The 13,730-nt window shown below is 37.9% G+C and overlaps 1 protein-coding gene across 3 annotated transcripts in view; it reads left to right on the plus strand.

The window, feature by feature from the left end:
- COL21A1 (collagen type XXI alpha 1 chain) overlaps positions 1-7,027 on the plus strand; it is a 367,375-nt gene extending 360,348 nt beyond the window's left edge. For all 3 annotated transcript variants that reach the window (XM_027603472.2, XM_027603471.1, XM_027603473.1), the window contains 6 exons: positions 1,602-1,634; positions 2,208-2,354; positions 2,444-2,498; positions 3,205-3,405; positions 4,202-4,279; positions 5,763-7,027. In XM_027603472.2, the coding sequence (XP_027459273.1) occupies positions 1,602-1,634; positions 2,208-2,354; positions 2,444-2,498; positions 3,205-3,405; positions 4,202-4,279; positions 5,763-5,950 (702 nt within the window). In that variant the 3' untranslated portion in view covers positions 5,951-7,027. The remainder of the gene's footprint in view (positions 1-1,601; positions 1,635-2,207; positions 2,355-2,443; positions 2,499-3,204; positions 3,406-4,201; positions 4,280-5,762) is intronic.
- Positions 7,028-13,730: the final 6,703 nt, after the last annotated feature.

A 13,730-nucleotide genomic window follows, 5' to 3' on the forward strand; every position in this document is an offset into this window, starting at 1 on the left:
ACTCTCCACAGTTCCCTTCACGTGTTTTCTTTTTCCCCTCACTTCTCAAGGGAAAGAGCGGTCTGTTCCCCGGGCAGGGTTTGAGTTCCCTAGAAAGCTTCTGCCCTAGATTTGTTGGGACGCTGCTTTTCTCACCACCAGGAACTCAGAGCCCTCAGGGAGTACCTGGGGGTCAGAGCAATTCTTGCTTTTCAGCAGCGGAATAGTTGTCCCAAGCTCTTTAAATAAACAGTACTAGTTACCTGTCATCTTACCAAGTGCTGCAAGTGTGTGATTTCTTGGCTTTCGTGTTATGTTTCACTCATGAAATCATCCTGGTGGATTCTCAGACGACAGCTGTTTTTAGTTTCAGCTCTAATTCGGTTCTAGTCCCGTGAACTGAACTCTCCTCTTACCCAAGCTCCAGTTGTAGGGTTATGTCTGGTAGGGAACACCCCTGTGTTTCTTCAGAAACCTCAGTACTTCAAGAATAGTCTTACAGTGTTTTACTTGTCATATTTACATGAAAACTTGGTATTTTTAGGCTCTCATTTTGATTTGAGAATCTGCCTTTCTCTGCGCCATACATGGATTTTTCCCTAATTTGTCTTCCCTTGTGTCTAATCTGGGTATCCTGGTTCATGGAACTTAGAGATGAAGCCAAATAAATATTCAAACGCAAAATTCATAGTGTGAAATGTTATATGCTAAATTTTGTACTGAATTGCGGACCACCCTTTCTAATTGTAAAGTTGAATCATGAAATCCTGCCTGTGTATGTGCAAGCTCTACCCTTGTTCCTGAACTGGTACTGGGTGAGTTTAGAGCCTGAGTGTGCAAGGAATTTCAAAAATGGGAAATTCTAATGCCTTTCTTGAAAGTTCTTATCACCTGTAATGTGTCATTGTAATGAATACATGAGAGATGAGTGGGAAATAATTTAATAGAGCCATCCAGATGCATTCAATGATTGTAATGGTGAGTGAGTTTCCTGTGTGGCCTCCCCAGTGTGTGTATCACTTGGGAAGAATACCATTTATACCTCACACTGCCTTTCTAATCTCTGAATTACCAGCTGTGCATGGTTTAGGCATAGGACAGATGGGTATTTTCTTCCCTATTAATCACTTTGAATGGCATCTTTGCTTTAACTCATCTTTTACAAATAGTACTCAATTGAAATTTAATTTTAAGAGCATAAACTTGGGAAAATAGAACATTTAATCACCAAATAAAAGACTAAATATATCTTACTTGATTTGAGTTTAATTTCCATTAAAATAGTAATGTATTTAAAAATCAGAATAGAATTTAAATAGAATTCAGCTAGAATCCCATTCTAACCTACATATTTGACCTGCAGTATATAAAAATATTCATATCTAAGAATGAAATAGTTACATAAATTCACATTTTTCTATTATCCAGTTAGCATATTGCCTAGTCATTAGTCTCCTTTAAAAAGACAAAAAAGGTATCATGTGTAATTCTTTCACTGATTCTATCAGTACTTTTCAAATTAAAAACTAAAGTTTGATTAAACATGTGGCAAAAGGTGCATGCCACATTTCTAGTACTGTACCTTGCACAATTATTACAGTTTTTTTTCCCTATTTTCAAAGGGAATTCAAGGCCATCATGGTGCAAAAGGAGAGGTATGTTTCTTCATGTCTTATGCTCTCTTTTCAGTCCTTATTGCTTCAATTTTCAATGCTGTATAAATCTAGCTATTGACATCACAAACAGAAAATGCTTTTCATGTTCTTCAGTTCTTAAATAGTGATTTTCATAATATGTGGATTCATTGAATTAGTTATGAAATGTTACATATTTGTGAACATTAATGGTTCTTCTAGATTAGGAGCTAAGTTTTTTTCTGCATATATATTCAACAAAGAACATGGTGTTTCTGTACTTGTCTCTCTAGAATTTAAACTCTTTGGGAACAGGACTGTGTCGTGTTTGCTGTTTCTCTGGCACTAAACATATTGCCTACACAATACGCTCAATGAAGAGAGGATATTTGTGAAGTTGGGTGGTTGGGTGGATGGATAAATATATGAAGTTTCTCTTCTGATTAATAACAGCATTTCACAGCTGTTCCCTATATAATGTACATCATATATACATATGTATATAGTCATATGCATATCCTTAAGGAATTCTGTGATGCAATTATACCTTCTGAAATATTTAAATAGAGCTTTAAAGATTTCTTCTGATTTCAGAGAGGTGAAAAGGGAGAGCCTGGTGTCAGAGGTGCCACTGGACCAAAAGGAGAGTCTGGGGTGGACGGCCTGATGGGGCCTGTGGGTCCCCAGGGGCAGCGTGGGGAAGCGGGTCCTCAGGGACCTCCAGGATTGGATGGGAAACCCGTACGTATTCTGCTTCTTCCATAGTTCTTGTGTTTTCATTGCTTTTTACTTGGTACGTACATGTTATAACACCAAATAATTTGATGCAGGGGAGAGAATTTTCAGAACAGTTTATTCGACAAGTTTGCACTGATGTATTAAGAGGTAAGTCTCAAACAGATTTTATTTCTTTTTCTTTTAAAGATTTTTATTTATTTGACAGAGAGAGAGATGAGAGAGGGAACACAAGCAGGGGGAGTGGGAGAGGAAGCAGGCTTCCCGCTGAGCAGGGAGCCCGATGTGGGGCTCGATCCCAGGACCCTGGGATCATGACCTGAGCCGAAGGCAGACGCTTAACGACTGAGCCACCCAGATGCCCCTCAAACAGATTTTAATAACTTTAAAGTTACTAAAGTAATAGAGATTCTTGGTAGAAATTATAAAAGATATAAGTAAGATAAGGAAATAAAGGACATTTATAAACCCCTGTTTTTTTCTAGATGAGTATGTTTATGAAGATGAAAATTATATGTACTCTTTTGTAATCTTTTTAATAAAGAAATTTATCATGATTTCACCATGAATTAAATTTTCTTTTCTGACATAATTCTGAAAATTTAATTCATAAATATGGATGTCTACAATTTGCCAGTTTCTTTTTTGAGGTTTGCTTTCACTTTTCCCTCCCATTTTAAGCAATTGCTACAATAAAATGATGACACAGACCAGTGAGTATTTCCAGAGTTAAATTCCTAGAAGTGAAATTATTGGTTAACAGATTGGCATCTGTAAATTGTAAAAAATGAGTAGAGATGTTACTAATGCTCATTTGCCATTTAAACATAAGGGGTGGGACTTCTTTGTTTTTAAGCTCAGCTACCAGTCTTACTTCAGAGTGGAAGAATTCAAAATTGTGATCATTGCCAGTCCCAACACGGTTCCCCTGGCATTCCTGGGCCACCTGGTCCCATAGGCCCGGAAGGTCCTCGAGGATTTCCTGGTTTGCCAGGAAGAGATGGTGTTCCTGGGTTAGTGGGTGCTCCTGGACGTCCAGGTGCCAGAGGATTAAAAGGTACTTAACTTTATGTGCATAAGCAAATGAACAATAAAAAAGGGTATGGTTTGTATTCACCCTCTAAACTGATTTAATAGGCAAGGGTTCATCTTTGTTTTTATGATGCCAAAAAGCTCTTGTATACCTCAGTCTCTAGATAATTTGTCAACTAGTTAAAAAGCAAATTTTCTGTTTTCTTAAAGCAATATTCTGAAGTAGAGAAAGGTTAAAGTTTAAAGCTTGTGAAGTACAAATTAGAAAATGTTGACAATGCACTTAGAGATTTTGCCTGAGTCTTTAATAAGAAGGTCTTTAAATAGAAAGTCACAGTACTATTTCCTTTATTTTGACCTCAGTAACTTCTGTTACCTTATTGAAAAGGTTTTTTTCTCTTACAGGAAAAATTATGTTTTGCAACCAAACTTCCTAATGGTCCACAACTTACTTCTCTGTCTTTGAATGTTTATATGAAATGTCATTTGATAATACTTCCCTTTTCATTTACTATTATATGAACAATTTAGATGTTCAATCAGTAATAAATAAACAACTATGATTAAGGGAAAGGGCTAATAATCCCAAACCATTTTCCTTTTTAATATGTAATCCTTGTTACATCTTTCTAGATCACTGATAATTTTAGAAATTTTTGCTTCAAAAATTCCATTTTCCATGAGAAATAATAAATGGCAAGCTATTTTTAAAAGATTTATTTTTCTTTCAATGTGTGTATGAACAGCTTTGAAAGAAACAATCTAGGAGGAAGTGATTTTATAGGAAAAGTAAGCTTACTCCCGTCTTTGACACTCTGCAGGTCTACCAGGAAGAAATGGGGCAAAAGGGAACCAAGGGTTTGGGTACCCCGGAGAACAAGGTCCTCCTGGTCCCCCAGGTAAGACTTGTTATATGCTCCTAAGTGTTGCTGCACATTTGGCTTTAAGAAAATCATCACCAACCTAAGTCAAAAAATTTAAAATCAAGACATTTATTTCCTTTTTTGAATGATTCACATTCAACACATTGAGCTCTAACTCCTAGACTTCCTCTATCATATTCATGAATCACTCAGGATTTTCTCTTGTTTATTCATTTGGATGCCTTAGAAAACTACTCTGTAGACTAGTTCTTGAATGGTTTTAGTCACTCATGTTTATCTAGTGTGTATCCCTGTTCAATCTTTGATTCTCAAGGAAGCAGAATAACTGAAATGGAGGACTCTTAAGTCACCCTCTGCTAGCTGTGTTATTTAAATTTGTTATGCCTCCGTTTCCTCATTTGTGAAATGGTGATGTTATGTGCCTCATGACATTATTGGAAAATGATACGAGTTAATACACGTAGGGCATTTGGAACAGTGCATAACAATCATGTTTTCAATAAATGTACTATTATTTTTAAAGATTTTATTTATTTAAGAGAGGGAGAGAGTGCATGTGAGAGCCTGCGTGAGCAGACTCCCCGCTGAGCAGGGAGCCTGATGCTAGGCTTGATTGCAGGAGCCTGAGATCATGACCTGAGCCGAAGTCAGACGCTCAACTGACTAAGCCACCCAGGTGCCCCCTATTATTATTCTAGTTGTTATTACCTCAAGAAGCTTTTGAGTGGATCAAAGGATTCAACAGTCTTTATGTAAAATACTTGGAACAGTATCTACAGTTGTAGTTAAGTGCTAAATAAATGTTTCTTAGTAATAGCAGCAGGAATAATTAGTAATAGAAAGTACCTCAGACTACTCTGCCCCATTTCAAAAGCTGAATATTTTGTTCTTTTGAGTCATCAACTTTTTAAAAGGCCAAAATCCTAAATTAACTCTCCTTCCTTTGAGCATGCTAATTGAACTAATTAGACAATAATTCACAAATGAGTGCTATAACACCTTTGTGTGTATACGGATCACAATTATTGCATGGTAATGACTGTTTAAATGTGGAAACTTAAAAATGTATCTAGTGAAAAGAGTCATTTAACTGTAAATATGGCACAGAAGTGACTTCAGTGAAGTTTTAGATTACTGATCTATTCACTTGCTAATATATAATGATATTGATAGAAGATATGCTGGAAGGAAGAAATGTTTGGGCAACCCACCAATTAAAATATTAGAATGTTAGCTCTGTGTCCTAATCAGCAGCATGATTGCTATATTAGTATAGCTTAGCCCAGTTTTATAAAAATTGCTGATTATTTTTGAATAGTTCTTTTCCACATGGAAGGTATATAGGATTAGCAAGAGAGTCCCTCCTCTTTTCACATCTGTGCAAATACGTAAAACTTAAAAAAAATTTTTTTTTCAGTTTAAATTTCTTACAGAATCAGCTCTATCATCATCAACAGCCAAACTCCTCTGTTCATATATTGCTCATGTCCCATCTTAGGTCCAGAGGGCCCTCCTGGAATAAGCAAAGAAGGTCCTCCAGGAGACCCAGGTCTCCCAGGCAAAGATGGAGATCATGGAAAACCCGGAATCCAAGGGCAACCAGGACCCCCTGGCATCTGCGATCCATCGCTATGTTTTAGTGTGATTGTCGGAAGAGATCCATTTAGAAAAGGACCAAACTATTAGTGTCTGATGCCTCATTCAGCAACCTAGGCATGGTGCTTTTCTCTTATGGTCTTTTGCATCTCAGGAAGATAACAACAGTAATCCCTTGAAAAGAAACTAAAGTACCTCGGTGTTTTTATTATTATTTTTTTCTTAAGGAAAAATATATAAAAGATCACATATACTGATTCTAGAGACTGCAGTAATTCAAGAGCCTTTAGATTAGTAGCATTAACTAAATCTCAAGGGTTTCTTGTAAGTCCATTTATTTTTATCAAAGTTGAATCTTAACCCACCATTGCCTGTTACCAGTCAATTTCAGTCACTGTGAAATATTTCACATTCACCCTCCATGCAGCAGAGTATTTGAGTTCAATTTCATGTCTGTGTGAATTTCATGTTTCATATCTCATAGCACATGCTTGTCACATTAGCCAACACATGTCTGGTGTCGTTGGAAAGAACATCAGGGCTGACACTCGGCTAGGACCGACTGTGTTGCCCCACCAGCCATTTACTCCAGTGTCTGTCCTAATTGGGGAGGGACGGTGGACTGGTGGGCTTTCAGGGTTTTGAATGATCACCTCTGAATGAGATGAAAGTGTTTCTTAAGTACATGTGCAAATCCTCAAATTATCCTAAGAGACAGTATTGATTACATGGGGAATGGTCAAAATTGTGTCACGTTAAAAATATGTTAGAAAAAAGTTTCACGGTACCTGGTCAGTATGTTCCAAGGAATTGCAGGTGGTTCAGGAATGCTAAAAAGACTTCATTCTTCACATTTGCTTAGTAATTGGAATGTTTGTTGTATGCCTTCATCTTCCATTTCGCTTATTATGTGTGTATGTTCCTATATGTTAACTTTGATTTGTAGCAAAGCTAATGGGAATAAATGCTCTAGTCGAAAGGAAAGATAACTCCACAGCTCCTAGTATGTGTTGATATTTTTAGCAGACTTTAAAATATTATGAACAGTCTTTGTGTACTGTACTTACTGCTTTTGTAAGGAACATGTTTGAGATATTTCATCCTAATCATGCTCTAAATTTTGTTACATGCTTGTTACTCAAAGTACAATAAAGTTTTGTACAGGCCTGTTTGCCGTGGTTTCTTTTTTATACGTAATTTGCACTGATGGATGAGTATAGTATCCATATCCCATAGTCACTTATTCAGTGGATATACTTTATTAAATTATTTACCCTATTCTCTACAAACTTGTTCATCTGAAATAAGAACTTAGAAATTCGGTTGGTGTGCCACTCACATAAAGAGGTGCAGCACCTCCTTCCTGGCCCGGGAGTGGCTGTTGATCTGTGTTTAGTTTAACTGACATGACATTCTACCACTCTGATGAGGACCTCATAACATTCAGTAGCAGAGTTAGCACAAGGCTTGTTTTTTGTTGTTTTTGCTTTTTTTATTGAAGTACAGTTGACACACAGTGGGTGTACAACATAGTGTATGCTGTGCTCACCATCTGTCACCATACAACGCTACAACGGTATAGTGTGGCCACCATCTGTCCCCATATGATGCTATAATGTTATTGACTGCGTTGCCTGTGCTTTGCCTTTCATCATTCCGTAACTAGAAGCCTGTACCTCTTACTCCCTTTCACCCATTTTTCCCATCCTCCCAGTCATCTCCCCTCTGGCAACTATCAGTCTGTTCTCTGTATTTACAGGTATGTTTCTGCTTTCTGTTTGTTCATTTTGGTTTTTAGATGCCGCACGCAAGTGAAATCATATGGTATTTGTCATTCTCTGACTTATTTCACTTAGCATAATATGCTCTAGGCCCATCCGTGTTGTTGCAAATGACAAGATTTCATTCTTTTTTATGGCTGGGTAATATTCCATTGTATGTATGTACACCATGTCTTCTTGATCCATTCATCTATCAGCAGATGCTTGGGTTGCTTCCATAATTTGGTGGTTGTAAATAATGCTGCAATAAACGTAGGGATGCATATGTCTTTTTGAATTAGTGTTTTTGTTTTCTTTGGGTGAATGTCCAATGGTGAAATTATTGGATCTTACAGTATTTCTATTTTTAATTTTTTGAGGAATCTCCATAATATTTTGTACAATGGTTGCACCAATATGCATTCCCACCAACAGTATACAAAGGTACCTTTTCTCCACATTCTTGCCAACACTTTTTTTTTTTTTTTTTTGGTTTTGGTTTGGTTTTGTTTTGTTTTTTGTCTTTCTTGTTCCAGCCATAGCATAAGGCTTATTTTGATGTTCTCTCACCCTGGGTATCTTCTTATGCCTAGCCCCCAGCTAATTATGGCAATACCTGTTAAGGCAGTGGTAAAGGAGCAGAACGGGGTAGTTAGTATCACCTATTCATTCATTCAACCACCATTGACCATGTGGCCATTGAGTGGCAGGAACGGTGCCAAGGATACAATGGTAATATAGTTGCACTGTCTGGCCTGAGGTAGTTCATGTGTAATGAGGTGCAGGGAAGTAAACAGGTGATTCCAATACATTCATTCTAAGAAAGGAGAAAACGCTATGGACTAAATTGTGTCTCTCCCAAATTCATATATGGAAGCCTTAACCCCCCTGTGACCATATTGGAAACAAGGGCTTATGGGTGGTAATGCAGGTTAAATGAGGTCATAAGGAGAGGGTACTAATCCTATAGGACTGATGCCCTTGTAGGAAGAGGAAGAGGGAAATCTCTCTTTCTACATGCATGCAGGAAGTGTCCTGCGAGCACACAGTGATAAGGTGACTGTCAGCAAGCCAGGAAGGTAGCCCACATTGATCTTGGACTTCCAGTCTCTAGAATTGTGAGAAAATTACTTTCTGTTGTTTAAGCCCACCAGTCGTAATACTGCCATAACAAAATAGTATTTTGTTATTTGCTGCCCAAGCACATAGGACAGGGTAAGGAAAAATGTCCTAAAGCAATCAAAGATTATAAACAGATTTGAAAGGCTAGGAGGTATTAAACATAACCAAGTCATGTCAAGATAATGAAAATGAGCAAAGGCTGGGAAGGGGGGGGTGGTTAGAAAAAACATGGAGAATTCTGAGAATAAAACCCGTGGAATACAAACCATGTTACTTTTAGTGTCCTTACTTTTTTTTTTCCTTTAAAATTTTTTATTGTTATGTTAATCACCATACATTACATCATTAGTTTGTGATGTGTTCCATGATTCATTGTTTGTGCATAACACCCAGTGCTCCACGCAGAACGTGCCCTCTTTAATACCCATCACCAGGCTAACCCATCCCCTCACGCCCCTCCCCTCTAGAACCCTGTTTGTTTTTCAGAATCCATCATCTCTCATGGTTCGTCTCCCCCTCCGATTTACCGCCCTTCATTCTTCCCCTCCCGCTATCTTCTTTTTTTTTTAACATATATTGCATTGTTTCAGAGGTACAGATCTGTGATTCAACAGTCTTGCACAATTCACAGCGCTCACCATAGCACATACATACCCTCCCCAATGTCTATCACCCAGCCACCCCATCCCTCCCACCCCCCACCATGCCAGCAACCCTCAGTTTGTTTCCTGAGATTAAGAATTCCTCATATCAGTGAGGTCATATGATACGTGTCTTTCTCTGATTGACTTATTTCACTCAGCATAACACCCTCCAGTTCCATCCACGTCATTGCAAATGGCAAGATCTCATTCCTTTTGATGGCTGCATAATATTCCATTGTGTATATATACCACTTCTTCTTTATCCATTCATCTGTCGGTGGACATCTTGGCTCTTTCCACAGTTTGGCTCTTGTAGACATTGCTGCTATAAACATTGGGGTGCATGTACCCCTTCGGATCCCTACATTTGTATCTTTGGGGTGAATACCCAGTAGTGCAATTGCTGGATTGTAGGGTAGCTCTATTTTCAACTTTTTGAGGAACCTCCATACTGTTTTCCAGAGTGGTTGGCGGGGATGCGGGGAAAGGGGAACCCTCCTACACTGTTGGTGGGAATGCAAGCTGGTATATCCTTACTTTTAAAATTAACATTTCAAGGTGAAATAGTTCTGTAATTTATCATGGTATATGTTATGTCCTAATATATTTTTGCCTTGAACAAATTTGAGATTAACCATCTTACACTGACTTTCAGAAATGAATCGGTGAATGATTTTGTCCTGCAAGGACAATATGCATTGTAATGGTGTGTCAGCACCATGCTACATACAAACTCTTTCACTGTAGTTACAACGAGCATGGCTTCTGTAGTGGGTTTGCCCGGTTCAAATCCCCACTTCCTTTTTCCAGTGAGTCTTCTGAAAATTTATCTAGTTCTTCATGCCTAGATTTCTTCATATGTTAAATGAGGAATATTAATAGTACTTGTCTAATAGTAAGAATTAGTATTTTGAGGATTAAATGAGCTGAAACAAAATTATTTCATGGAATAAACTCAGCTAATTTACCAGAACCATATGGATGGTGTGAGATTAGCAAATCTTGAGATGAAATTTTAGCTATTCAAAAGATTTTATATCTGTGTATCTCATACTGATAAAACTGATTAATCTGACTCATTGCAATTCAGAATGAAACTCTCAGTCTTAAGGGCAAAAATAATTCTGAATAAAAGCTGTCTGCCAGATTTTGATCAACTTGGTCGAAAATGTAAAGTAGGAACAATTGAGGGGAAAACCCCAACAAACCCTTAGGGTTTATAGTTTTGGGGTATTTTATCTGTATTTTATTTACTGTATTTTTTATTAACTCTTTTTATCCCTGGTTCTTAGAACTTCACCAGGTAATTATTTAATTTCCATTATGAAGGTTTTAATTGAGATGGAACTGAAAAGTCATTCTTTGATCCCCAGTAGAGGGCAGCAAAATACATATAACCACTTCTATAGAACTTAGCTATGATAATCTTTTTCTCATTGCATTAATCATATAAACTATCACCATATATATTTAATGTGAAAATTTTCTCAGTTTTGCAAGCTTGGTTAGATTTATATCCTCAAAACTATTAATTCAAAGAAGAAAAAAATCATAACATTTTTGTAAGTTGAGCACCTAAGCCAGTTAATGAAGCTGTTTATATTTTGATGTCTTGCTTATCTGCTTTATCTTTGTATGATTCAGTTCATCTAGTTAAAGTGCTCTGGCTAGGAGCTTTGATTATATCTTCAGTCTGATAACTCTGTTGTCAAAGGAGAGGCTTGAAGTTCAGACCTGGTATTCCTCAGTTGTAGATCTGGCCAGTTGGCTGGTGTTTTAGGATTTTTGGGTCTAGGGCAGGCAGAAAGCTGCCCTTATCACTATCTAGAGTTTACAAGTGAGTAAACCAGACATACTATAATCCTGGAACAGTAGATTTTATAAAATGTCAGCACAAGAGATGAGCAGTTCTGTGGCTAAAGCATTAAGAGCCTACTCTCTGAGGACTGGGGCATGATGGGGAGCACAGAGGGACACGTCAATTAAAAGTCTGTCCAATTAAAAGTGATTTTAAAGGAAAAGACCAGAAATAAGTCCATAATTTGTTAAATTGAGCTGTAAATGTTTCTCCAGAATATCTTAAAACGTTAATCTTAAAATGTATGTAGAAAAATTGTATCTGGCTCCAAAGAACACATTTGAAATAAAGAACATTGCTGTTTCTACTTACTAAATTATTTCTGGGTTCCACCTTTCTTAAAAGTAGGTTTTCACAGAGGAACTTTGAATAAGTAGACTTTAAAAGTCCCATATTGGTATCCTAGATGAAAAGGGCCATTTGAAATCGCTGACTGGAGTAACCTATCTGGAGAACTGAAACGCAATGACACTGTTTTTCCATCATGTCCCCAGTTCAGTTGCCATTTCAAAATAATATTAAAAAAATCAAATTTGAAAAGTGTCTATGGCTCTTACAGAGTGAAATTCAAAGTGAAATTTTGAAATAAGTCATTTTGACAACAAAAAAGATAGAGTCCTGTGACATGTGATATTGGATGAATCTGATAATTTCCCTGAATTTGTTTTCTTGTCTCTGAAACAAAGGGTTTAAATGACTGTTTTTTCAACCTGGGCTGTGCATTACAATCACCTAAGGAGATTTTAAAAAATGCCCTTGCTTGGGCTCAAGAGATTCTGGTGTAACTGGTTTGTCTTCCATGTGGAGGCAGTAACCGTACAAAGGCACTGGGCCAGAGAATACAGCTCAATGGAAATAGAAGAAATTCTGTATTTGTGGGTTTTAGAAAGCTGATGGTAGAAGGTGGCAAAAGATAAGGATAGAGATATTGAGGGTGGGAAAAGGGATGGAGAGGAAAGGAGAAGATATTACAGAGTCTTGCGGGATTTTAAGGAGGAAATAGCAGGAAGAGATTTGCATTGCAGAAGGATCACTCTAACTGCAGTGAGAGTAGATGAAACCCAGGCAGGATTGGAAGTGGAGAAGCTAATTCAATGCCATCACAGTGGCACTGAAGATAAAGGTGAAGATAAAGGAGGATAAGACAGAAGCAGAGGGGATGGGAAAATAAAAGACCATCAATTTATTCTACTGTAATCGTGGATAACTTCCAGAATGTACCCAGTGATACCAGGAAGGTGAGGGCTTGCTGGTATAGTGCGAGTTAGGGTATGAACCAAATTTTTTAGACTTCCACCTGGCTGTTGACATAGGACAAGCTTGTTTGTAGGGCTCAGGGCTGCATCTTCTAGGGGCCTCTCTTGCAAACGTTGGCAGGTTGGCGTGAGAATCGTGGTCTAGAACGTGAATGGAAAGGTAATTGTTTCAGCCTTCCATTGGGGCAAAACATGCCAGCCTATTTCTGATGCTGGTTCTGGTTGTGACAAGAGGTTTCTACACTTATGTGTTATTCACACCAACCTTTCACTGATAAGAGTAAAATATATCTGTTTTTCTTTTCTCTCTGATGCCTCAGGATTCAAGAGAAGATGATTTCACATGTGCTGTGACCTTTTAGGAACATCTGATGATATAAATGCTGTGGCATTGGTCATCTGCACAAGTGTAAGAATGTAATGGGTAAGTTTATTTTTATGACATGGTGTGTCTTGATTTGATGTAATTTCAAATCCACTTGTTGATGACAAAGATCAAAAGAAAATGAAGTTGATTTTAGAACTAAAGTTTTCATGAAGTAAGTTGTGTTAGGGTGTCTCATCTCATCTGTTGTCATTGATAAGCATTCAGGAGTTCAGTTGCTGACAGCCCCACTGGGGCTTACCTGTGAAAACATATGAAGACGCAACTGTGGCCAATAGACATGTAGACTATAAAAAATGAGCGTTTGTGAGGACTTCCTGAGAGTGTTTGGGCCAGGCAAGGTGACCGCTGCTCTAAGGAGCTCTCCCAAGACCTTGGGGCAATTAGCTAATGCTGCAGTAAAGATGACTCTCTCACCAGCAGTGCAGAAAACTGTGCAGCACTTCTTTTGTCAATTAACACTGGCACCATCATTCTCTAGCAATGTGCTCTAGCAACAGCAGACTTTTAATTTGCCCATCAACACTGGTGCCATCATTCCCTAGCAATGTGCTCTGGCAACAGGGGACTTTTACGTTTTGGGCTGGTAGCTGGACATAAGCTCTCAGTTGGCTAAGCCGGATCACTCAAGTACTAATTCCTGTAAGGGTACACCTCAACTAAATGGGGGCTTTATTTTTTCACCTCCCCTTGCCTGGAACAATAGTGCGATTAACCTATCTCTGGTTTGAAGTAGGTTATTCTTTCCTTGGCTTTTGAAGAGACATTACCCTATATGCTGTGGGTTGTGAAAATCCTGCAGTAAACTTGTATTAAATAAATTGCTGGCAAAGACAAACCCAGTC

The sequence above is a fragment of the Zalophus californianus genome, chromosome 7, assembly GCF_009762305.2.
Source record: "Zalophus californianus isolate mZalCal1 chromosome 7, mZalCal1.pri.v2, whole genome shotgun sequence".
NCBI lineage: Eukaryota > Metazoa > Chordata > Mammalia > Carnivora > Otariidae > Zalophus > Zalophus californianus.